The sequence below is a fragment of the Trichosurus vulpecula genome, chromosome 2, assembly GCF_011100635.1.
Source record: "Trichosurus vulpecula isolate mTriVul1 chromosome 2, mTriVul1.pri, whole genome shotgun sequence".
Classification (NCBI taxonomy): domain Eukaryota; kingdom Metazoa; phylum Chordata; class Mammalia; order Diprotodontia; family Phalangeridae; genus Trichosurus; species Trichosurus vulpecula.
The window spans coordinates 32,918,153-32,943,452 of record NC_050574.1 but is presented as its reverse complement, the minus strand read 5'-3'; the positions used below and the strand labels follow the sequence as shown (position 1 = coordinate 32,943,452).

The window sequence follows — 25,300 nt, the reverse complement described above, 5'->3', positions numbered from 1 at the left end:
GGGCTGGGGTCTAGTCTGGAGACCAGGTTGAGGTTCATGACCCAGTATGGGACAAGGATGGAGGCTCAGGGTCCAGGGTCAGGGCTCACATGGGGACTGAGCTCGAGGATGGTCCCAGTGCTAGGGTCCAGCTTGGGCTCACTCTGAGGCTAGAGCAAGGACCTGAGGAGGTATACAGGGACAAGGGGCAACCTCTGAGTAACGATGGTCTGGAAGGAGAGGAAGGACCAGTTTGGACGCCGTCCTCACACATGTAGGGGATTAATAAATTGTTACTAACCAGGCCTTAGAGGCAGGGCCCAAAGCCCACCATGACTAGTGTAAGCTTGGAGCCCCTGGTATGGAGGAGAAAGCCATGGTCTGGAAACCACAAGTCCTGAGTCTTGGCCCCACCACTAACTTTCTGGATGTACTTCAGTTTCCTCCTCTGTGTTAGAGGAACAAGCTACTCCATCTCCCCTCCTGGGACTTTTTGGGGTGTGAGGGAGGGAGCAGTCTTGCCTTTGGATCTGGGAGAGGGTCACAGGCTTAGCCAGTCTGGTCCTGGGAGGCAAGCCAAGCCCAGTCCAGCAACCACTCAGTGTGGGTCTGTACTCCTAAGGAAATCCAGTATTAAGGGAAGGGGGCTAGAAAATAACCTCAGTCCAGGGCAAAGCCCCCAGACCCAAACCCCACCCCCTTCCAGTGATTACTTGGACCATGTCAAAATATAGCTTCACATGTGCTTCACAATAATTCTGTCAGGCAGGTACTACTATTATCCCCTTTTTATAAATCAGTAAACTAAGACAGAACCTGCCCAGAGTCACACAGTTAGTAAAGTGCTTAAGGCAAGACTTGAACTCAGTTCTTCCTGACACCAAGTCTGGCATTATCTCCACCTGACTTGTACGGGGCAAAAGAGGCAGCACCAGGCTAGGCCCACCCCCACCTCAGGAGATTACCTTTTATTAACATTCCTGAAACTTTAAATATTGAAAGAACTGACTCAGAGTTCCAATTTGTACCAGGAAAAACCAATAACACATTTCCTTTTAAAACAAAATTTAATAAGGATCTCTCAAGTACCATAAACCCAGAGGTTGATGGGATACCAGAAGTAACGAGGACTGGGGGACACTAAGGCCTGGGTGGGGTGAGAGAGACAGTGAGTGAGGGAGCTAAGGTAAAGATGGAGCCAGGGATTGGAAGGCTCTGGGGAGTGAATGGCTCCATGGAATTGTGGGATTCAGTGGCTAAGGGGGTGGGTGGGGCTGAAGGAATAATGGGCCCCCTGCCCAGGGTGGGGGCAGCCAGGACTACCAGGGGAGCACCTCTCCTCTCCAGTCCAGGAAGGTCCCATGGTCCTTATCTCTGAGATTGGCCAAGACATTGAGAATCCCTGGGATGGACTCTTTTAATTGCAGGGGAGCCTGGGAAGAGACAGAATGAAATAACAATGAAAAACGTTGTTACGTCACGTCTGACTCTTCATGACCCTGTTTGGGGTTTTCTAGATACTGGAGTGGTTTCCCATTGCCTTCTCCAGCTCATTTGACAGATAAGGAAACCAAGGCCAACAAGGGTAAGTGACTTGCCCAGGGTCACACAGCTAGCAAGTGTCTGAAGCTGGATTTGAACTCACAAAGATGGACCTTTTACGTAGGCACGAGCTATATTCTTTTTTCTTTTTCTTTATTTTTAGAGGGGGGAAGGCAGGGCAATTGGGGTTAAGTGCATGATCAATATTCTATTGCTTCAAAGGGAGTCTCTGGGTAGAAGCAAGAGGTGCCAAATTCTGATATAATCAGGAAAAATCCAGAGTCAGGGCACGAGTCATCAAAGAAAAAATGATTTAGGAGAAGGCTCTAAGATTGAACCTGGTCCATTTCAAACTAGAGCGGAGGATCCAGGTCATAACACAAGTTAGGGATAAGTGTGTAAACCCACTGTCTGTGGGTGGACTCTCCTCAGAGCCTGATTATTGCAGGGCCACCAAGACCCATTGCACGGCCACAAAGCTCCCACCACCAAAGGTCCTTAAATCTTAACCCCAATGAAGGTAAAAATCTGACTCTTCCTCCCTGCTTCCCAATCAGCCTGTCCATCCTTGGGCGCCTCCTCCTTTCTCCTTTTAACATCTTCGGGGCACCAGGATAGCCCCTGGGCTGCCCATCTGTGATGCCCTCTTTCTCACCGTCTGATCAGCTTCTCCTGAATGGGCCCCTTCATACCACTCTGCACACAAGTCACTGCTGGTCAGAGTCCACAACCTGCTTGTACTCATTAACAATAAATGGTAAATGAGAATAACCGAATTTCTATGGCACTTTGAGGTTTGCAAAGCCCTTTCCATGGTATCTTATTTGGTCCTCACAATAATCCTAAGAGGATGGTGCTGTTAAATGGATTTCACCCAGCTAGTTAGTGCCTGAGGCAGAATTTGAACTCAGATCTTCCCAACCCCAAGTGCAGTACTTTATCCACCGCCCCCCATTCAGCCCTCCATTGTCCTTTGGGCCCCTTGAAATTCTGATTATATACGGAAGATAGTATTCTGTTGTTCTCGTGGCTTGTGACTCTCCTGACCTTTCAAAAGTCACAAGGCCAGAGATTCCACTCCCTTCACCAAAAACAGGAAAGAAGAAAGAAGAGGCCCATTTCTTAGAGCTCCACGGCCTCCGAGGGGACGAAGTCCTGAAGGCTTAGATATTGATGGGTTTTTGAGGCCAGCCCAGTCTGCCCCATGCCCATGCCCCAAGGAGCAAGGGGTGACCTTGGGGAGTGCCTTTCTGGACCCAGGTCAGCAAAAGCAGACATGAGAACCCAGCAGGCTGTCACACCTCGTCTGAGGGGTACCAACCATATGTAGAAGCTGATCCAAGCTAGAAGGCTGCTTCTCCCCTTAGAGACCCAGTTAGGACCAGGAAGAATAGGCCTCCTTCTTGCTACATCTGTGAAGTGAACATCCTTTCATGAAAGAAAGGCCACATTAAATGGAAATGGGGGGCAGGGAAGAACATAGCTACCAGGCCTTGAGTTGATGAGACAAACCCCAAGACCCCTTATGCTGTCACCTTTTATGTGACAGGTATGTATGTATCCATGTGGACCCTTTTTTGGTATATGCTATGAGATGCTGGTCTACACCAGAAGTTCTTTTTTTTTTTGGAGGCAATCAGGGTTAAGTGACTTGCCCAGGATCACACTGCTAGTAAGCATCTGAGGCCAGATTTGAAGGAAATGTCAAACCACTCCAGTATCTCTGCCAAGAAAACCCCACATGGGCTCATGAAGAGTCAGACATGACTGAAACAACTGAACAACAAAAGTACATCTTCTTGGTTGTTGTAAAAAGGTCTTATGTTTAGAACCTCAGTAATTAAAGGTTTATAGAAGAATCCCTCAGTCCCCTTTGCTTCACAATTGTGCATGCAGAAGAGGGAGGCCACCCAGGATGGAGGGGCTTTTTGCATTTTTCTTAGGTTCATGGGTTGTTACGGCCATAGAACTCAGCACCTAGTGATCAGTCTATTCATGTGATGATGCGCTTCTCCCCACATAGCCAGGCTGGTGCTCAGACAGCAGACCCAATCTGTCACAGGGGCCACACCCAAAGATTTCTAGCCAGGTAGGACCCACTGGAGCTTCTAATGCACTGGTGAAAAATTGGAGACCATGGAGTCACCTCCATGGGGACACGGTGCCCAATAAGACATCAGAGGAGGCCATCCATGGAGCAAGATTGTCAGTGGCCTCACTGAAATGTGGTTCCCCAAATTGGCCACTAGATTTTGGATGTGGTCTAAGCAGGACAAAGGGTGGAAAGATTCTCCTTCCCTGCCTCATTCTGGTCACACTGCCGTTATTAAAATCCTATCAGTTTCCTTGGGTTCCATACTGCACCGTTGACTCACATTGAGTCTGGGAGTGTGTGCCCAGACCTGTGATTTCATCAGAGTCCGGAACTCCCAGGTGAGGAAATGCCTTCTTTACCTACAGTCCATTTTAGTATAACCTCCCTTTGTAACCCCATGTATTTAATTCTATGCATTTTAAAACATAGTTCTGGGAAGGCTTCACCAGACTGTGCAAGGGGTCCATGACGAGAAGAAGTTATCTCCTGATTTATCAGCTCAAATCAATGACTCTTCTGCAGCTCACAGTCTTAGAGTAGTTCAATGCCTCCCTCCTACCCTCATTCTTTTTCACATGAACTATCGTCCAGCCTCCAGGGGTGGGGAACCTGTGCCTGGGGCTGCACTTGAGGACCTAGAGGGCCACATGTGGCCTCAAAGCCGCAGGTTCCCCACCCTTGGACTCTAGCCTCTCTGTCTTGTACTTGGACAGCAGATTATTTTTTTTCTAATCCCAATACAGGACTCCTTTTGAATCTCTACAAAATGGGATCTTGTTAGATTTGACCCATCCTTCTAGCTTGTTGAGTTATTTTGGGATCCAGACTCCCTCCTCCAACATATTAGCTAAAATACTCAGTTTCATCCTCTTTTTTGGTCTCGGTTTCCCCATCAGTAAAATGAAAAGGTTGGATCAGAGGGCCTTTTCAGAGCTTTCCAACTCCCCTCTTGGGATGCTATGATCTCATGTCATCTGTGAGCGTGACATGGGTATGATTTATGCCTCCATGCAAAGCATTTAACAACGGCAGGGCCAAAGTCAAATCTCTGGTCCTCTCACCTTCCGTGTCTCCTGCTCCTTCCACCCTCCGCTTCCTAGTCCCTAACTCCTCATCCTCATCTCTCTAGCCAATCTACAGTAGAAAATTTACCCAAATCATCCTCACAGGGTGAAGTGATACCTCTTTAAACCTCTATACTTCTTACCACTGCCCTCCTCCCCCTGCCCCAACTCTCTCCATCTAAGACTCGACAACCACCAGCTGCAAATGCATTGGGCAGAAAGAGAGAGAGCAGACCAAGCCAGGCCATGTGGAGAAAAGAGAGGCTCCCAGGGTGGAGCCTGGGAGGAGGGAGCTGCCAGGAGCAAATGCCACTGGAGAGGCTACATTCCCTAGGGGATTCCTGGCCCTTTCTGTTAAACTTAACAAAGCAAAACCCAAAGGGACAGACCTTTGGACCGGGTAATTGGTGACAAACAGCGGCACTGGCTGTCAGAGCCCCTGGGTAGATAGAATGGGGGGAAATGTCAGGACTGAGCTCTTCCTGCCTAAATCAACTGGATGTGAGATGTGGTGGCCACTCACCTTGCTCCCCCCCATGTCCGTCTTGACCCAGCCTGGATTCATGGAGATGCAGAGGATCCCATCAGATATCAGATCGGCAGCTAGGCAGCAGGTGATCATATTGAGGGCCGTCTGGGAGAAGAGAATTACTGACACTCAGAGACTGGGAGCTGGGAGGAGCCTCAGGAGCCAAACCACCCCTCCCTGGGAAGGCCCTCTAATACACTCCAGAAAAGAGGGCATCCACCCACTCCTTCCCCAGGTATCCCACGCCACTCTGAGACAGCTCTAAATGGAAGGAAATTCCCATAATTCCCTAACCCTAACCCTAACCACTCTGGTCTTCCTGACCTGCCTAGTGCTAAGCCACCTAATTTCCATTAATGCTTACTATGTGTGAAGTGGGCAGCTAACAGGTGCAGTGGATAGAGCGCTGGGCCCGACGTCAGGAAGACTCATCTCTCTAAGTTCAAATCCAGCCTCAGACACTTCCTAGCTGTGTGACCCTAGACAAATCACTGAACCCTGTTTGCCTCAGTTTCCTCATCTGAAAAATGATCTGGAGAAGGAATGGCGAACTGCTCCAGTATGTCCCTAAGAAAACCCCAAATGGGGTCATGAAAAGTCAGACATGACTGAAAATGACTACACACAAGAACCTTGAATGCAAATTTAATGCAAGATCCTAGGAACAACCAGGGGCTCTTAACCTGAGTCTACAAACCATAGATGCCCAGGGGTCCATGAATTTGAATGAGGAAAAAAAGAAAGACGTCTCACTGAAATTTACCATTTCCTCCCGTTGTGAATATAGGCAACAAAATAAAATTTGAAGGAGTCCATAGGCCTCACGGGACTGCCAAAGACTTCAGGACAGAAGAAAGCTTTGAATCCCCATCCTAGATGGAAAGCTCCACAAGGACAGGGGCAGGGTCTTATTTGTACCTCCCTCTCTCTCATCCCCCACATCCAAGCTGTTACCAAGGTCTGTCAATATCACCTTTGCAGCATCTCTCAAATCTGCCGCCTTCTCTTCTCTGACACTGCCCCCACCCTGGTACAGGCCCTGGCCACCTCACACCTGGATTATTGCAATGACTGAGGGTGGGCTTGCCTGCCTCAGGCTTCTTCCCTACTTCAATCCATACTCATTCGGCCAAAATGCAGGAATGACAAGTCACTCCCCTACTCAATAAACTGCAGGAACACGTACAAAATCCTCTGTGTTTGGCATCCAAAGCCCTGGACAACCTAGTCCCCTCCTGCCTTTCCAGTCTTCTTACACCTTACCCCTCTCCACACCCTTGGATCCAGTGACATTGGTCTCCTGGTTGTTCCAAGAACCAGACGCTCCATTTCTCAGCTCTGGGCATTTTCTCTGGCTGTCCCCCATGCCTGGAGAGCCCTCCCTTCTTCACCTAATGGCTTTCCTGGCTTCCTGTAAGTCACAGCTATGATCCCACCTTCTACAGGAAGTCTTCTCAGCATCTCTTAATTCCAATGCCCTCCTTCTGGGCAATATTTCCTATTTATCCCATCTATAGCTTGCTTTGTATATATGTTTGCGTGTTGTCTCTCCCATTAGACTGTAAGCTCCTTGAGGACAGGGACTGTCTTTTGTCTCTTTTTGTATCCCCAGTGCTTAGCACAGTGCCTGGCACATAGTAGGTTCTTAATAAATGTTTACTGATTGCTGGAGTTAGTCATATACTCCTAAAACATAATGGCTAGAGGCCATCATTGTTCAATCTATTCAATGATGCCGTATGGTCTAATATTTTTCATAAAGGTGAGAAAAATGAATTATCATTTTGAAGCAAAAATATTTCTATTAAATCAGTTACAGCTATCAAACTAGTTAGACCTCCTTCTCCATGTGTCATATTTTAAAAACAAATTAATTACATAGAAAAAGGAACTAATTTTTGCCGGTGAAACCTAGGAAAGCTTTAAAAGAACAGTCCCTTCTTGAGAATTGGCAGATTTTTGACTTAGAGACAGCTTTATTTCTCTCTAATCTTGAGATCTTTCACAGTGAAAGAATCCACTTTCATGCCAGGATCATTGTGGCAGTTTAAAGAATAACGCAGCTTTTTTTTATAGTACTGAGTAGAAGGCCTAGCATTTATATAAAACTTTAAGGTCCTCGCTTCCCCGGGAGGTGGGTGCTGCGATTATCCGCATTTCACAGACGGGGATGAAACTGCGGTTAGGTGACTTGGCTAAGGTCACATAATTAGTAAAGTGTCAGAGGCAGAATTTATACTGACGCTTCCTGACTCCCACTCTGGCGCCGTATCTATGTCGCCCCCTAGCGGCCTCTACTTTAACGCGGATAACTTGAGAAAAAACGAAAAGCCCTGGTGGTCATCTTTACCATCTTATAATCTTCTGACCATAAAGGCAACTTGGGTCTTGGGAGTTTGTATTGTGAATTTCAACAAATGCACACTTTAAGGAATCAGAATAAGAAGAGAACAAGTTATATAATTAATTTTTAGGACCCTTAATAGTCTCATGATCTTTTAAATATAGGAATTTGTTTCAAAAGAAAGCCAATTTCCCTATCCTTTGAATTTCATTGTCTCCCTTAAATTTTAAGTTTCTGATGAATGGAGCACAATATTTTGCTATGTTTTATCTAATATGGGCTTTCTTACTCTCACGTTAGCAATCTGAGATAAGTAATTAATTTGCTTTCTGAAGCACCTATGACAAAATGTACACACATAATAAAATAAACTCAACATTTGGGGCAAAAGGAGCACTAGTTAGAAATACAGTACATTAGGGCTAAAATAAAGCACCTGAAGAGATTTAGAGCATGCCCGTAGATTTTTTTTTTCCATAGGCATCTGCCAAAATTGTAGGATGTGTATAATACACATTGAAAGCTGTCCTTTTTAATTCACTGGGATGCTTGATGAAATTTACTTGTTATTAAAGTAAACAGAAGGGGGGCGGAGCCAAGATGGCAGCTGGTAAGCACGGACTAGAGTGAGCTCCATACCCGAGTCCCTCCAAAAATCTATAAAAAATGGCTCTGAACCAATTCTAGAGCGGCAGAACCCACAGAACAGCAGAGGGAAGCAGGTCTCCAGCCCAGGACAGCCTGGATGGTCTCTGGGTGAGGTCTATTCCACACGGAGCTAGGAGCTGGGAACGGAGTGGAGCAGAGCCCAGCCTGAGCGGCGTGGACGATCCAGACCAGAGGCCGGGCGGAGGGGGCCCTAGCGCCCTGAATATGTGAGCTGTGGCAGTTACCAGACCCCCTCGACCCACAAACACCAAAGACTGCGGAGAAGGTTGGTGGGAAAAGCTGCGGGAGTGGAAGGAGTTCCCGGTTCGGCTTCCAGCCCCGGGGGCAGCGGAGGTGGGGCAGCTACAGCTGTTGTTACCTCCGGCTCCAGGCCCACCTGGTGGGAGGAATTAAGCGGCGGATCAGAGCAGGAGTGCAACAGCCTGCTGAAGATCTAAGCCCAGTCTGGACTGGGGGTCCTTGGGGAAGGAGGAGTGCGGCTCTGACAGAGCTGGCACCTCCCCACCAAACGTAGAACATAGAACTCGTTAGTCTACAAGCAGTCATACCCCACTGAAAAACTCAAGGGTCAAGTTAGTTGGTTGGGAAGATGGCCAGGCAGCGAAAACATGCCCAGATTCAGTCTCAGACTTTGGATTCTTTCTTTGGTGACAAAGAAGACCAAAACATACAGCCTAAAGAAGACAACAAAGTCATAGAGCCTACAACAAAAGCCTCCAAGAAAAACATGAACTGGCCCCAGGCCATAGAAGAACTCAAAAAGGAGTTGGAAAAGCAAGTTAGAGAAGTAGAGGAAAAATTGGGAAGAGAAATGAGAAGGATGCGAGAAAACCATGAAAAACAAGTCAATGACTTGCTAAAGGAGACCCAAAAAAATACTGAAAAATACACTGAAGAAAACAACACCTTAAAAAACAGACTAACTCAAATGGCAAAAGAGCTCCAAAAAGCCAATGAGGAGAAGAATGCCTTGAAAGGCAGAATTAGCCAAATGGAAAAGGAGGTCCAAAAGACCACTGAAGAAAATACTACTTTAAAAATTAGATTGGAGCAAGTGGAAGCTAGTGACTTTATGAGAAATCAGGATATTATAAAACAGAACCAGAGGAATGAAAAAATGGAAGACAATGTGAAATATCTCCTTGGAAAAACCACTGACCTGGAAAATAGATCCAGGAGAGATAATTTAAAAATTATTGGACTACCTGAAAGCCATGATCAAAAAAAGAGCCTAGATACCATCTTTCAGGAAATTATCAAGGAGAACTGCCCTGATATTCTAGAGCCACAGGGCAAAATAGAAATTGAAAGAATCCATCGATCGCCTCCTCAAATAGATCCCAAAAAGAAATCTCCTAGGAATATTGTTGCCAAATTCCAGAGCTCCCAGATCAAGGAGAAAATACTGCAAGCAGCCAGAAAGAAACAATTTGAGTATTGTGGAAACCCAATCAGAATAACCCAAGATCTGGCAGCTTCTACATTAAGAGATCGAAGGGCTTGGAATGCGATATTCCTGAGGTCAATGGAGCTAGGATTAAAACCTAGAATCACCTACCCAGCAAAACTGAGTATCATGTTCCAAGGCAAAATATGGAGTTTCAATAAAATAGAGGACTTTCAAGCTTTCTCAGTGAAAAGACCAGAACTGAATAGAAAATTTGACTTTCAAACACAAGAATCAAGAGAAGCATGAAAAGGTAATCAAGAAACGGAAATTGCAAGGGACTTACTAAAGTTGAACTGTTTTGTTTACATTCCTACATGGAAAGATGATGAGTATGATTCATGAGACCTCAGTATTAGGGTAGTTGAAGGGAATATCCATATATATGTATATGTGTATATATATGTTTATGTATATATATAAGTGAATGTGTATGTATGTATATATCTATGTGTATATGTATGTATGTGTATATATATATATGTGTGTTTATGTATATATATATATATATATATATGTAAAAGAGAGAGAGCAGACACAGGGTGAGTTGAAGATGAAGGGAAGATATCTAAAAGAAATAAAAAGAAATTAAGTAGGATGAGAGAGTAACATACTGAGAGAGGGAGATAGGGAGAGATAGAATGGGGTGGATTATCTCGCATAGAGGTGGCAAGAGGAAGCAGTTCTGTGGGAGGAGGGGAGAGGGCAGGTGAGGGGGGAATGAGTGAACCTTGCTCTCATCAGATTTGGCCTGAGGGGGAATACCATACATACTCAGTTGGGTATCTTACCCCACAGGAAAGAAAAGGGAGGAAGATAAAAAAAAAATAAAAGGCGGGGGGATGATGGAGGGGAGGGCAGATGGGGGTGGAGGTAATCAAAACAAACACTTTGGAAAGGGGACAGGGTCAAGGGAGAAAATTCAATAAAGCGGGATGGGTTGGGAAGGAGCAAAATGTAGTTAGCCTTTCACAACATGAGTATTGTGGAAGGGTTATACATAATAATACATGTGTGGCCTAGGTTGAATTGCTCAACTTCTTAGGGAGGGTGGGTGGGAAGGGAAGAGGGAAGAGAATTTGGAACTCAAAGTTTTAAAATCAGATGTTCAAAAACAAAAAAAGTTTTTGTATGCAACTAAAAAATAAGATACACAGGCAATGGGGCGTAGAAATTTATCTTGCCCTACAAGAAAGGAAGGGAAAAGGGGATGAGAGGGGAGGGGGGTGATAGAGGGGAGGGCTGACTGGGGAACAGGGCAACCAGAATATAAGCCATCTTGGAGTGGGGGGGAGGGTAGAAATGGGGAGAAAATTTGTAATTCAAAATGTTGTGAAAATCAATGCTGAAAACCAAATATGTTAAATAAATAAATTGCATTTAAAAAAAAAAATAAAGTAAACAGAAATATGTAGAAATAGCTGACATAGAAAAGAAGAATAATCTGGATCCCATCTGAAGGTGGTTGATCAGTTTTGGGAGTTTGGTTGGGGTTTTTTTTTTTGCTTTTTTAAAAATTGATTTATTCGTTTATTTATTTTGTTTTCAACATTCACTTCCAAAAGATTTTGAGTTCTAAAATTTCTCCCCCTCCCTCCCATCCCCCTTCTCCAAGATGGCGTGCAATCTGATGTAGGCTATACATACACATTCATATTACAGTTTTTAAACCGTAAAGGAAGAATGAATTAGGAATGAGTGTTAGTGTGGTATGGTGAAAAGTCTTAACTCTGGAATCAAACCCCTTAGCTCTGGGTTCAAATCCCACTGCTGAGGTTTAGGGCTTACGGAACCTTGGGTAAATCACCTAACCTTCCTGGACCTCAGTCTCCTCACCAGTAAAATGAAGAAGCTGGACTCAATAGCCTGTGAGGTTAGCCAGGTGATACAGTGAATAAGAGCACCGTGTCTGGAGTTAGAAAGATTTTAGTTCCAATACAGCGTCAGACACTCCTGGCTGCGTAACTTTGAGCAAGCTGCTTCACGGCTCTCTGCCTCAACTGTAAGATGGGTGTAACAGGCAGGATTGTTGTGAGAATCAAGTGAGATAACATTTGTGACGTGCTTAGCACAGTTCCTGGCACATAGTAGGGCTTTCCATTTCTGGAGCTCTAAATCCAGGACTCTCTTACATTTATACGGTGATTTAAGGTTTGAAAAGCGCCGGTCTCGGTTGAATCTCACGACAGCTTTAGGAGGTAGGTGCGCCGAGACTTCTGAGGCACCGAAGGTGAGGAGATTTGCCCAAGGTCTGTCGAACCTAGGTCCTCTAATGTCAGAGCTAGGCTTTAACACGGTAAGTGTCGAAGTGGAGATTTGAACTCAGGTCTTCCCGACTCCAAATCCCATTCGATTCAATAAACTTTTGCTCTCAGCTAGTCTGTCTCGGTCCCTGACCCCGAGGTGTTTACACTCTCCAGGGGGCATACAAGTATATAAGAAAATGCAAAGTGTGTACAAAGTCATCTTAAGAGGGGGAGTTGGGGGAGGGGGGGAGGGCGCTGAGAAAGTGGGCTTTGAAGGGAGCTCGAGACAATTGAGAGGAAGAGAAGTGATGAGGAGGAGGATCTCCCCAGCCACGATGGACAGCCAGCGCTAGGCTACGGCGGTCTCGGCCAGCTTCGGCAGAACCTCCGCTGTGGCGGCTGAGCCAGCGGGGATCGCCCGGCTGCGTGGTCAGAGCGCTTTGCTCCTGGCGTCCTGGACCCCGCCGCCCCTCTGTGCTTACCGCAGCCCCCTTACCTTGGCTATCCTGTAAGGGTACACTAACTCGGATTTCCTGAACTGACGGAACTGCTGCATAGAAGCGGTGCAGGATGACATGTTGATGATGGCGGCCCGGTGAATGCCCATGATGGTGTCTTGGCACGCAGCCTTCCTCAGGAGCGGGAGAAACTCCTTGGGAAGGTAGAAAGGAGGGAACACTCAACATCTGGTTGGACACCTGTTGTGGTTCAGTCTATTTCAGTCGTGTCCTATTCCTCATGAGCCACTCAGGGTTTTCTTGGCAGAGACACTGGAGCGGTTTGTCATTTCCTTCTCCAGTTCATTTTACAGATGAGGAAACTGAGGCAAACAGGGTGACGTGACTTGCCCAGGGTCACACAACTAGTAAGTGTCTGAGGACGGATTTGAACTCAGGTCTTCCTGAGTGGACCTGCTTCTTATTCCTTGGTGGCTTCAGTTTTTAAAAATGAGAAAATTGAGGCCCACAGATTGGACTCCAACAATCTCTCAAGGTCAGTTCCATGCTCCTATGAGCCGCTCAGACACAGCTCCTTCCTCTGACGGTAGTAGTTGGGGCTAATCACCCAGCTCAGGAAGAATAGGGTATAGGATCACAGATTCCATTAATAATCGTAGGGAATAGGTTAGTCGTTCTTTGAGGTTTACAAAATACTTTACAAATATCTCACAAGCACCCTGGGAGGGAGACCTTGAGTTCAAATTCTGGCCAGTTACTGCCTATGTGACCTTGGATCAGTCACTATTCCCAGTCTGGATTTCCTCATCTCCCAAATGAAGGGGCTGGGATGAGTAGTCCCTAAGGCAAGGTTTTGATCTTAACCATCTTTTGTGCCCTGGGCCCCCTGGGCAGTCAGTATGGAACTCTGCTCAGAACCATGTTTTTAAGTATATTTTAAAAAATACAGTTAGTGCAAATAAGGTTATGATTGGTTTTTCCCCATCCTAATTCATGAACTGCCTGAAATTTGTCCACAGACCTGGAGTTAAGAACCTTTGGTCTAGGAGCTAAGTGTCTCAGGCCAGATTTGAACCTGGTCTTAGAGATCACAGGGGCAGCTAGGTGGTACAATGGATAAAACGCTGGGCCTGGAGTCAGGAAGACCTGAGTTAGTTAGAACTAGCTGTATGACCCTGGGCAAGTCTCTTAACTCCGTTTGCCTCAGTTTCCTTATCTGTAAAATGAACTGGAGAAGGAAATGACAAACCACTCCAGTGTCTCTGCCAAGAAAACCCTAAATGTGGTGGTTGTGGAGAGTCTGATACGACTGAAAAATGGCTGAACAACAACCTAGAAAGCAAACGACTATAGATTTAGAGCTCAAAGGACCCCAAAGGCCGTCTAGTCTCATGCCACTCTCATTTTTGAGAAGAGGAAACTGAGGCTTACAGAAATTTCTTCCTAAAAAGAAACTTATTCTAAGGCCTAGCTTGCCTGAGAATGCCTTAGAGTAACTTATTCTAAGGACTCTAAGGCCAGGGGTTCTAGCTAGTATGCCACACTGGCCCATAAAGGTTGTAGGAAGGATGGAAATAAGCATTTATTAAGTGCCTACTATAAACATTTTACAAATATTGTCTCATTTGACCTTCATAATCACCCTGGAAGGGAAGTGCTATTATTATCCCTATTTTAGAGCTGAAGAAACTGAGGTAGACACAGATGATGCAACTTGCCCTCCCTTGAGCACCCCCCAGCTCAAGAAGCATCCATTGCTCCTGACTGCCTCTAAGACGAAGTAAGAACCCCTGATCAGCATTTAAAGCCCTTCACAATGTGGCTCTGGCCACCTTTTCTAGGTTTATTGAGCCTTACTCTACCCCAGGCACTCTGTGTTCCAGCAAAACTGGCCCACTTCCTGTTCCTCACCCACAGCATTCCATTTCCCACCTCTAAGACTTTGCATAGGCTTATGCCATGCCCAGAATGCCATCCCTCCTCACCTCTGCCTCTTACTTCAAGGTTCATCTCAAGCACCACGACCTCCTTGGAAACCTCTTTGTGTATATTTTGTATTTATTTATCTATGTGATCTGTTCCCACCCCCCCCCACCCCCCATAGAATGTAAACTCTTTGAAGGCAGGGGACCCATTCACTTTTGTTTTTATAACTTAACAAATGCTAGCTGAATGAATGAGTAAATGAAGTGATAGCTGCCTAACTCTCTGCCAAGCTTTGGGGGGGGGGGGGGCTGCTCTGCCTGACTCAGGGGCCTGGTCTTCCTTACCTTGCTGACCATGAGTTGGGCTACGGTGTTGGTCTCATAGACGGTCCGCATGTCCTGGGCTGTGACGCTGTCCAGGGTGGCAATCCTGTTGATGCCGGCATTGTTGATGAGACAGTTAAGGCCTTGTTCCCCCACCAGGGTCTCCGTTTCCTGAACCGCCTTCTTGATGCTGTTTTCACACAAGACATCTAGAGTGGAGAGGGGAGCAGAGGAAGAAGGATGGAGGGGGCCATTCAGGGGAAGGCACTGTTCATTGAGCTATAGGGCAATTGACCAAAGGAAATTGTCCGGGAGCTAGAGAAATCCAGGGAATGGAGATTAAAACAGCCCAGACAGAGGAAGTGAAGCCAGGGAGTGGGCCTGGGGGAATCCTTGCCGTGGACAGCGGCAAAGCCCTAGGATTGCAGACGGGGGCACGTAAAGGAAGTCAAACACGGGTGTCTGTGTTGGGACGACTGTGGTCATTTCCTGGGCCTCAAGCCAGGGAGCCCAACCATGGGGGGCTATTTTTGCTCCCCATTCCCAACCCACACACTCACCCAACTGTAGGACTCGAAGATTCCGATGCTGCTCTTTCAGATGCTGGAGTTCCTGGGGAGAGAATAAGCATTTATTAGACACCAGGACCTATGCTGAGCATTTTACAATGATTACATTTGATCCTCACAACAACCCTGGGAGGCAGGGGCTTTGATTATCCCCATCTTACATTTGAGGAAACAGGTTTAGTGACTTGCCCAGGGTCACACTGAGGCAGGATTTGAACTCAGGTCTTCCTGACTCTAAGCCCAGTGTTCTACCCACTGAGCCATCTAGCTGCCTCCTAGGCAAACAGGGTTAAATGACTTGCCCAGGGTCACACAGCTAGTAAGTATCTGAGGCAGGATTTGAACTCAGGTCTTCCTGACTCTAGGCCTAGAATTCTACCCACTTCACCACCTAGCTTCTTAGGGGAGAGAAAAGGGGAGAAAGGGAAATAGAGCGTAGGGTTTCATCTGCTTTTGTGACTAACCATATAGAAGAGGTCTGAGGCATAAGCAATGCCCAGAGGCTGGGGTCTGCATGAGATGACTAACCACACTGAAGTCCCAAATCATGGAAATCTTTGCAGTGGAACCCAGTGGTACACAGCATGACTCCACTCCTGCCCTGAGAACCAACACAAGCTACATGACCTAGAGCAAATCCCTTCTCTCTGGGCCAGACCTTGCTTTTCTCATCTGTAAAATCAGGGGGTTGCATTAGCAGATGAAACTCAAATAAAGTAAATAATAGCCTGGGTAGTGTAGGCAGGGGCTGCCTTTCCCCACAATGGAGCTCAAAGATAGTGAGGGTTGATGTGGAAACTGGGCTATTTTGACAGAATTTCACTCTTCTCTCCCAACCACTTAGTGAGATTATAGAATATGGACTCTGTTCACCGAATGGGCATTACCTCACTCAAAGTGAGAACCTGAAAAGACCTTAACTTGAAAGGGTCAAGGTCTTGCAATGCATCATGGGCCATCTCCAGTTGTCCCGGTGAATATCAGGTCGCTGGACCCAGATGGCTCTGACGGAGAAAGTGAGGCTGGTGACCTTGCACAACCCTCCCTCCCTCAAATCAATGTCAACTGCAAGTCATGTCATCATCTCCCTGACGTCATGGTCCTCTTTGAGAACGAAGGACAAACACAAAAGTGTGGACCGCTATCAATTGGAGCTCTTCCCAAAGAGTTCGACAAGTGCCTTGGCCCTTTTGCTGAGATGACAGAATAGACTCTTGATTTAATAATAATAATAGCCAGCATTTATACCCTAATAACAAACTATAATTATATTAATTATAAATAATTAATAATAGCTAGCATTTATATGCTAATAGCAAATTATTTCAATTATAAATAATATTAATAATAATAGCTAGCATTTATACCTACTATGCACCAGGCACTATGCTAAGTACTTTATAAATATAATCTTATTAATTCTGCACAACAGTCCTAGGAAGCAGGTACCATAATTATCCATATTTTATCTACATTATCCACACTAAGGCAGGCAGAGGTTAAATGATTTGCCTAAGGTTACACAGTTGAAGCCAGATTTGAACTCTGGTTTTCCTGGCCCAAAGATGATTAGGGATGGAGATTCTAGTGCTGAGGGAGGTGGGGATACAGACGTGTATAGAAGCAACCTCCCCCCTCTATGGCCTATCAAAACAAGCTGTGAAAATGTCTCTTCTTTTGGATATTTCTTCTTTGTAACAGGCTTTCTCTTCCTTGAGTCTTCCAGTACAAGAGGTAGGTGGGGATTTCACTTACAAAGGAGGTAGATAAAATCATGCACTATGAGAGGAAAATGTCCTCTCGAGAAAAAAATAGCCTTCGAGGACAAAGAAACAGAGTTATAAGGACACTCAGGATGGCAAGAACAGGATGAGCCTAACTGATTCTGGCTTGAAGGAGGTCTCCATTACCTTGGACATTTCTTGCTTAAATAGGATATTCCAATAAGCTTAAACACAGAAAAGTGTTATCCCACAAGAACAAACTTATCTTTGGTAATTCCATCAGATCCCAAGGCTAACACATTGTCCGTATTTCCATTCTGCTGCTGAATACCATTAATTGGCTTTGCAAAACAGTTTATTCACACACACACACACACACACACACACACACACACACACACACACAGGTATTAAGGTGTGCATATACATACACATTTATGTTGTTGGATTATTTTTCAGTCGTATCCAGCTCCTCATAATTACATGTAGGGTTTTCTTGGCAAAGATACTGGAGTAATTTGCCATTTCCTTCTCCAATTCATTTTACAGATCAGGAAGTTGAGGCAAACAGGGTTCAGTAACTTGCCCAGAGTCACACAGTTAGTAAATGTCTGAGACCAAATTTGAACTCAAGAAAGTGTGTGTGTGTGTGTGTCCCTTTAGTCCAGGGCTGTTGCTGTCTATCTGGCAGTAGCCCAAAAGTAGGTGATATTAAAGTCTTCTTTTTTTTCACTCTTCCAGTCCTGCCTCCTGATTTATTGACCTGCAGTTAATAAGACTGAGGTGGGAGAAATTACATAATTTTCAAGCATTACAATTTATATTGTGTGGATAAACCAGGTAAGATTTCTTACCCACACCACCCTCCTGGAACCCAACTCCTGATTGTCTCTGATGTTCTCAAGGATGGTAAGATTAATTTCCCTCAATTTTTTTTTACACTATGAGAGGCATGCATCTATTAGGGATAGTTAAACTGTTTAAAGGATAATCTGATCATTGGTACTTATCTACTTCAGCTTTAGTCAGTGTGTGCAGAGGTGCAGTCTATAGTTTGCAGGGTTTCAGTCCGAGTCCAAGGGGAGGAAGGAAAAGCAAATCAGAAGAAGCTAGTGACTGTTTACAGTGACACAATGTGGATAGGAAACTCAATTAGAGAAGTATCTAAAAGTGCTTTAAAAAGTAGAAAAGTTTAAAAAAAGCAACATTTGATTCTCTAAAAGATAATGGCAGGATCCTCCTGACTTGATTTCCCCATTGTGCTCTTTGCTTTCTAAACAGGGAAGATTCCCGCCCATTAGAGCATAAGCCTGACTAGGAGAACCTTTGAATTATGTGGAATCCTTTTGCATGGCTTTTGCCTGAAATCAGACTGAGCTGGGGGAGTTTTGTCCTCTTATACCCATGAAAGGTCAGTTCGTGCCTTTAAGCTCAGGCCAGATGGAACAGTTTTGATATAGTTACAACCATGTTCCCTCTCTTCCTTTCATGGCAAATTTTTCTGACCATGGTAGAAGAACTAGAAATATTTTATAATGAGTCTTACTATGAAGATTGCCAGGCATCGCAAAGCCTACTATGATGAAGATGCAGGGACAAAAGACCCTGCTACTGGTATTTTCTACTCTTCTGAATTTGTGGTCACTGTTTGTTTCAATCTCCTGATGTAGGTGACTAAGACAGAACAGTTCTTTAAACTTACCATTTCTTTGCTCATTAGTTTTATAGTTATATATTCATATATAGTAATATATTCATATATAATCATGACCATGAGCAAATTAAGAGAGCAAGGAATAGTTTACCTGTCAGATCTATGGAAAAGGAAGAATTTATACCAAACAAGAGATTGAGAACATTACACAATGTAAAATGAATAATTTTGTTTATATTAAATTAAAAAGGATTTGCACAAACAAAACCAATGCAGCCAAGATTAGAAGGAAAGCAGAGAGCTGGAAAACAATTTTTATAGCAAGTGTCTCTGATAAAGGCCTCATTTCTCAAGTATATAAAGAACTGAGTCAAATCTATAAGAATACAAGTCATTCCTTAATTGATAAATGGTCATGTATAAGATTATGTCTTTTTAGTCTCATGTTCTTTCTTTCTAAATAAGCCTTCTGCCTCCCCTGATAGGAGGATAAAATATATCCTCAAAGGGGGAAACTATAAAGATGCAAAAAAGTTCTAATTCTTAATCAAGTAGTAAATCTTACTTTGAGAAAGGCAGCAAGATCAGACTCTTACTTTTGGGGGGCTAGGATATATGTGGTTGGCTTCTAAATGTTTTCCAATTGGTAAAGAATAGATTTAAAGGACTCACTATAGCTGAAACTGCATTGGTAGCCTTAGAACATCTGCTATTGTGTGAGTTAAAAAAATGATAAAAGGTCAAGTAAAGATGATAATTTTAAATTATATTTTTAAATTTTATCCTGGAGATAATAGAGAACAAGATTGAAACAATTAAAACAAGGTGCCTAACCCCCTCCAGAAGGTCCATTTGAATATCCACAGATGCGTATTCATACAAATGCTTAAATACCCAAACTTTGGATATGTTTTAGTAATTGTCTATAAATTCTCAGGTTGGATTGAGGCTTCCATGTATAAAATTGTTTTAATAGTTGTCAAAGAAACTTTTAAATTATGTTTTTCTTGCTTGAGATCTCTTTCTCTCTTCTTCCTCCTCCTCCTTCTCCTCCTCCTCCTCCTCCTCCTCCTCCTCCTCCTCCTCCTCCTCCTCCTCCTCCTCCTCCTCCTCCTCCTCCTCCTCCTCTTCTTCTTCTTCTTCTTCTTCTTCTTCTTCTTCTTCTTCTTCTTCTTCTTCTTCTTCTTCTTCTTCTTCTTCTTCTTCTCTGTCTCTGTCTCTGTCTCTCTCTCTCTCTCTCTCAAACCAAGATAAAGGACTCATTTTACCAGTCAGGTCACCAATCATCCTTTTAAGATTCTTCCTCCAACTCATAAACTACATTGTCCATATCACCTACAGGGTTTGGAAAAGGTAGAAAGCAAAAATAGCATGTGAATATTGAAATTCTCCAAACTTCCAGATGAGTTGCAGATCACCTAGTCTTACCTTCTTCCTATGGCCCTGATGCTTGTGATGTTAACTCCATAAGTTTTGCACTGGCTTTTACCACATGGACTAGAAGTCCAGCGTAGTTGGATTTTGTCAGGCCCTACTAAATTATCCTGTCTTATCACTAGCTGTTCTGAGCAACATTACCTAGGGAACCTTCACAAGTGGAAATGCATGACTACTTCCCTAGAAACAAGGTGGGGAGTTCCATCTCAATGTAAGCAGGCCAAGTGGGAAAATTTAGGGACAACAGTCTGGGACAGACCCCTCTTCATACAGAATTTCCGAGGGAAAATGCTTCCCGAAGCAGATAACTTCATGAAGTAGAAAGTTCAACCCAAGATGGAGCAAGATGCCTATTATCTAAATGGACATTAAGATGCATTCCTCTTCCTTTAATTACTCTCTCATTATTATTACTCTTTCATTTCTTACACACTCTTAATCATAGACTTATGTTTGTTGTCTATTGTTTCTTAGAGCAACCTAACCCTTTTGGAAGGTTAAGACCCTGGTGCCAGATTTAAAATAAAAACTAGAAGGTTGAACCCCGGCCCTCTATGTTCCAGCTCTTGTTATTGTATATGTATTGGTAATACATATGTTATTGTATATGTTATTGGTAATAACGTAACACAGAAAGATGCTGTTCTTACGGTCTCTGTCCCCACCTTTATGTGTGGATAATTTTGCTAAATAGATCTTACTATTCAAAACAGTAGCTCCAAAGAACTGAGTTGAGGAAATGATTAGGATCCTCCATTCTTGCTAAGAGGTTTTGTTGAAGCTGCTTTTAAAATTCCTTCTCAGTTTATCACAGTACTCTTGAAGAGAATGTTCCGGATTTTGTATGATTTGTACTCCATGTATTTTTTTGTTTCATCACTTCCCTAATTCTCTTCAGACTAGGCGTCCAACTACAGATTTGCTAATACTTTCTAGCAAGTATCAACTTGGGGAATGTGGAGGAGGCAGATAAATCTGTGCACCATGAGTCTGGGGGAAACATCTCCCTAGAAAAAAGAAATTATAGAGGCAAAAGAAACAGGGCTATAGTGTTGTGTAAATCAAGACCCTCAGATTGGTAAGAACAAGCTGAATCTAACAGATGCTATCTTGGCAGAGGCCTCACTACCTTAGAGATTTCTTGCCTGAATGTTATATTCTGATAAGACTTTTTGTTGTTGTTGAGTTGTTTTAATTGTGTCAAACTCTCCATTACCCCATTTGGAGTTTTCTTGGCAAAGATACTGGAATGGTATGCCATTTCCTTTTCCAGGTCATTTTATAGATAGGGAAACTGAGGCAAACAAGGTTAAGTGACTTGCTCAGGTTCACACAGCTAGTAAGTATCTGAGGCCAAATTTGAACTCAGGTCCTCCTGACTCCAGAGCTAAGGCTTTATCTACTGCACCACCTAGCTGCCCCTCTGATAAGATTATCCACTGAGAAAATATTATCCCACAGGAACAAACCTGATCTTTGGCAACTCCTTAGATCCCAGTGCATAATGCATTCTCCTTATGTCCATTTTGCCGTGTGATTGGTTGTGTAAAACCCTAATATGCACGTATCTCCCTTCCACATGGCAGCAGCCCACCAGCTGGTGGTGATTAAGACTTTTTTTTTTTTAATCTTCCAGTCTAGCCTACTGATTTATTTGACCTCCAGTCAAAAGGACTGAGGTGGGAGGAATTACTGCCCAGGAGGATCTTAGAATGGTTGGGTTGAGGAATTCCCCATTACACCCCACCCCCAGTGGCCATGGTGACTTGCAGCAACACATTACAGTGGAAGGTATGTGCTTGTGCAGGTGAACCTGAGGCAGTAGTTTCTGCATTTCCCAATTCCTGGTTGCCTTCCGCCTCTGTCTTTCCTTTTCTGGGCACTGGTTAGCAGCTATTGGTGTAACTTGGACCAGAGCCCAGGTCTTCCAGTTCTTTCCCAATCCAGTGATCTTTTCATTATAGCAAACTCTTTCCCACCCCCAAGGCAAGATCCAGGTTTAGATTTTTGCTGGGTAAGAGACAGTGTAGAGGCGACTAGTGATTAAGAGGCAAAAAACCAGTAATAATGAATATGTGCACTGCACTTTAAAACTTGCAAAATGCTTTATACCTATTATCTTATTTGATCTACACAACTCGGGGAGGGAGATGATGGTATTATTCCCACTTAATGGAAGAGGAAACTGAAGCTAAGTGACTTAATCAGTGTCTCTGTTAATAAAGGTTGGAGGTAGATTTGAACCCAGCAAACTACCCACTCAATCACCCAGCTGTTTTGTATGTCTCTTTCTTCTTTCTTTTCATTATTCGCTTCTTTCTTCATTTATTCCCTACCACCATTTCTTCCCCTATCCCTCCCCAGCTATTCTTTTCCTCCTCTCCATCCCTCTCCCTTTTTCTTGGACATTCATCTTTCCCTTTGTCTCTCCCCGCCCCAGCTCCCTGCATTAAAATACAGCCCAGGGTTCCGAGAAGAATTTGTGGCTAAAAGAATCCTTTGGATGAGGCCAGATGCTGACCCCCCCTCACTGCCTCAGGCCCCTGCTGTTCATAGACAGAGAGCTGGAAGGGACCTCTGAGCTCATCTAGTCCAATCCCCTCACTTTACAGATAAAGAAACTGAGGCAAAAAACAGGTTAAGTGACTTGCTCAAGAGCATACAGGTAGTATCAGAAACAGGATTCAAATGCAAGGTGGTCTTTGTCTCCCTCTGCGGAATGAAGGAGACAGTCGAGCCAAGGACCCGTGGCGGGGGCTGAGAGTGGGGTCAGCTCTCCCGAGAACAGAGGTTCAGGGGTTTGAGTGGCCAGTCAGTGTGACTCACAGAACAAAAGGGTGACTTAAATAGTCCACACTTAAGAAATGTTGGCTGAAACAAGGGAAAAGGACCACCCCTCAAGTCATGTGCTGGGAATTACTGCTGAGATCATATCATATCATATCGTGTCGTGTCGTGTCGTGTTGTGTTGTGTTGCCGTGTCGTGTTGTCGTGTCGTGTCATGTCATATCATATCATATATCATATCCTGAGCTTTTGCTCGGCTTCTAACAGTCCCATCCAGCTATCTACTACTAGGTCCAGTATCGTGTTCATTCTTCTGGAAAGTTCTCCAAGACACTAAGGCTGTGCCTCCTGCTGTCTGAAAAAGGGGCTTTAACTCTGTTATGCAAATACAGGGCACCCCAAAAGTCTTGCTGCACCTTTGAACTTTTAATAGCTTTAACAGTACAGGAGCTCAAAGGCACTAAGACTTTTGGGACACCCTGCCTGTTTCTACTTCTGAGATTTCCTCCGCTGGCCTGGGGGGGGGGGGGAGGGACGGAGGGATGCGTGGGTATCTCTGCCCCCTAAACAATTATTCATCAAATAAACTGCATCAGTTTTAAATCAGGCAAAAGAAGAAGAAAACGTTGGCTTGTCATGAAATTAAATGCTTCAGAAGCCACTGAAAAAGGACCCCACATAGCAGTACTGGACACCTGAAGAGACTTTTGTGCGCCTCTCCGCGTCCGCGTTGCCCGCACCAGCCCTGCCCACCCCAGGTGTTCAGACTCTGTTACTGCCTCCCCTGACCCCGATGCCTTAAGAATTTGGAAAGACAATCACCACGTCCGGGACTGGGGGCTGCAGGGCAGGACTCTACTGGGAGTTAGCTGTGTCTTCTAAAAAGGACGCAGGAGATAAAGTCAGAACAGTGAATAGAAGTCCTGCGAGGTGGTCATTCATTACCATTTGGCCAAGACTACACACAGCCTGGGGATGGGGAAGAGGTTGGGGGGTAGGGGGCAGGTTAGGAAGGGCAGTAGCAGTGGGGCTGGGAGGGAGGGAGATTGGACTTAGAAAGGAGGAGAGACAGGGAGAGAAAGGGGTAGCTAAAATGTCATTGCCCCCGCCCCCATACTTGTCACTTCCCAGGCTGCCTCCCTGCCCAGTGGTCCTCAACTCAGGCGCCCGAGTGCCCAGCCCAAATAGCCTGATTCTGGCTATTTCGTTTTGGTTTGGGGTGCCCAACGCCAAAAGTGCTGGCCGCCTAGGAGGTGCTCAGTAAAAACTGGCTGAATCGAATTGAGCGAGCGCAGGGACTGGGAGGGAGCTTTTGGAGTCATATTGTCCACACTCCAGTCTCTCACAAGGTGGATCCCAGGGCAAGGGTGAAAGTGACCGCCCCTGCTTCTAAGATGACCAAGAAGAGGAGGAACAACTGGCGCGCCAAGAAGGGTCGCGGCCACGTGCAGCCCATCGGCTGCACCAACTGCGCCCGCCGAGTGCCCAAGGACAAAGCCATCAAGAAATTTGTTATCCGCAACATCGTGGAAGACGCGGCTGTCAGGGACGTCTCCGAGGCCAGCGTCTTCGACTCCTATGTGCTGCCCAAACTGCATGTGAAACTATATTACTGTGTGAGCTGCGCGATCCACCGCTAGGTAGTGAGGAACCGCTCCCGTGAGGCTCAGAAGGATCGGACGCCCCCGCCCCGATTCAGACCTGCAGGTGCTGCCCACAGATCCCCTCGAAAGCCCATGTAAAGAGCTATCTGCCTATCAACATTCCTGAACCGATCAGAAGAAAATAAAATGGTTGGTCTATCTTAAAAAAAAATGACCACCCTGGGATGGAAAGTCCCTCCCGAAGTCTGACCTGCATCCGTCCTGCTGTAGCTTCTCTGGCTGGGGCCCCAGCGCACAGACGCTGTTTATCCGCCCCCTTCAGACTGAGCCCGGTACCCAAGAGTCCCGACTTCCTACCTGCGCTTGATCCGGGTGGCGGCAGGTGGCGATGACCAGGTCCGGAGAGGGGCTCCGAGCCAGGAACCCTCGCACTAGGCCCAGGCCGATGCCGCGGTTGCAGCCGGTGATGAGAACCGCTCGGCATGTCCCAAGTGCCATGGCCCAAGCGATACAGGATCTGAGCTCGCCAAGGTGCAAACAGCTGCTTGGGGCTGTCCGGAGCGGGAAAGATAAAGGGGGCTAAGCCCCGCCTCAGGATCCGCCTCTCTCCAAGCCCCTCCCCGACCCCGAGCGGCAGACCCTCCTCCACCCATCTACACTACCACCCCAGGAATGTCCTGGCCCCATCTTGCAATCCTTCTACAAACCCCCCAGAAGATCAGTCGGGAGTCAAGAGAGATCTGCGACAAGTGACTTCTGTCACTAGAGCTGGCATCAGGTACAGCCAAAGAGCCACTGACTCCCAACTGGTTGTATCTGGGGGGGAGGGGGAGGAACTGAGACCCAGGGAGAGAAAGAAGCACCATGGGTCTAAGCCCCAGGGGAGGCATTTGGCGGACTGGA

General features: G+C 45.4%; 1 protein-coding gene and 1 pseudogene across 1 annotated transcript; one reads left to right on the top strand and one right to left on the bottom strand.

The window, feature by feature from the left end:
- Positions 1 to 1,298: 1,298 nt before the first annotated feature.
- LOC118835387 (C-factor-like) lies at positions 1,299 to 24,895 on the bottom strand. Its single transcript, XM_036742577.1, has 6 exons — positions 24,755 to 24,895; positions 15,183 to 15,234; positions 14,644 to 14,831; positions 12,412 to 12,567; positions 5,204 to 5,314; positions 1,299 to 1,412 (listed from the first exon to the last, which is right to left on the bottom strand). Exons 1-6 carry the CDS (start codon positions 24,893 to 24,895, stop codon positions 1,299 to 1,301), a joined length of 762 nt encoding a protein of 253 aa, XP_036598472.1.
- LOC118835388 lies at positions 24,188 to 24,535 on the top strand (annotated as a pseudogene).
- Positions 24,896 to 25,300: the final 405 nt, after the last annotated feature.

Bases quoted from the DNA above. Each gene is read 5' to 3' on its own strand.
- LOC118835387 (XM_036742577.1), bottom strand. From the start codon at position 24,895: ATGGCACTTGGGACATGCCGAGCGGTTCTCATCACCGGCTGCAACCGC. The intron at 15,235-24,754 runs GTAGGAAGTCGG...TTCTCTCCCCAG, and splicing joins GCCACCCGGATCAAGCGCAG to GAACTCCAGCATCTGAAAGA. The intron at 1,413-5,203 runs GTGAGTGGCCAC...GTCTCTTCCCAG, and splicing joins CGGACATGGGGGGGAGCAAG to GCTCCCCTGCAATTAAAAGA.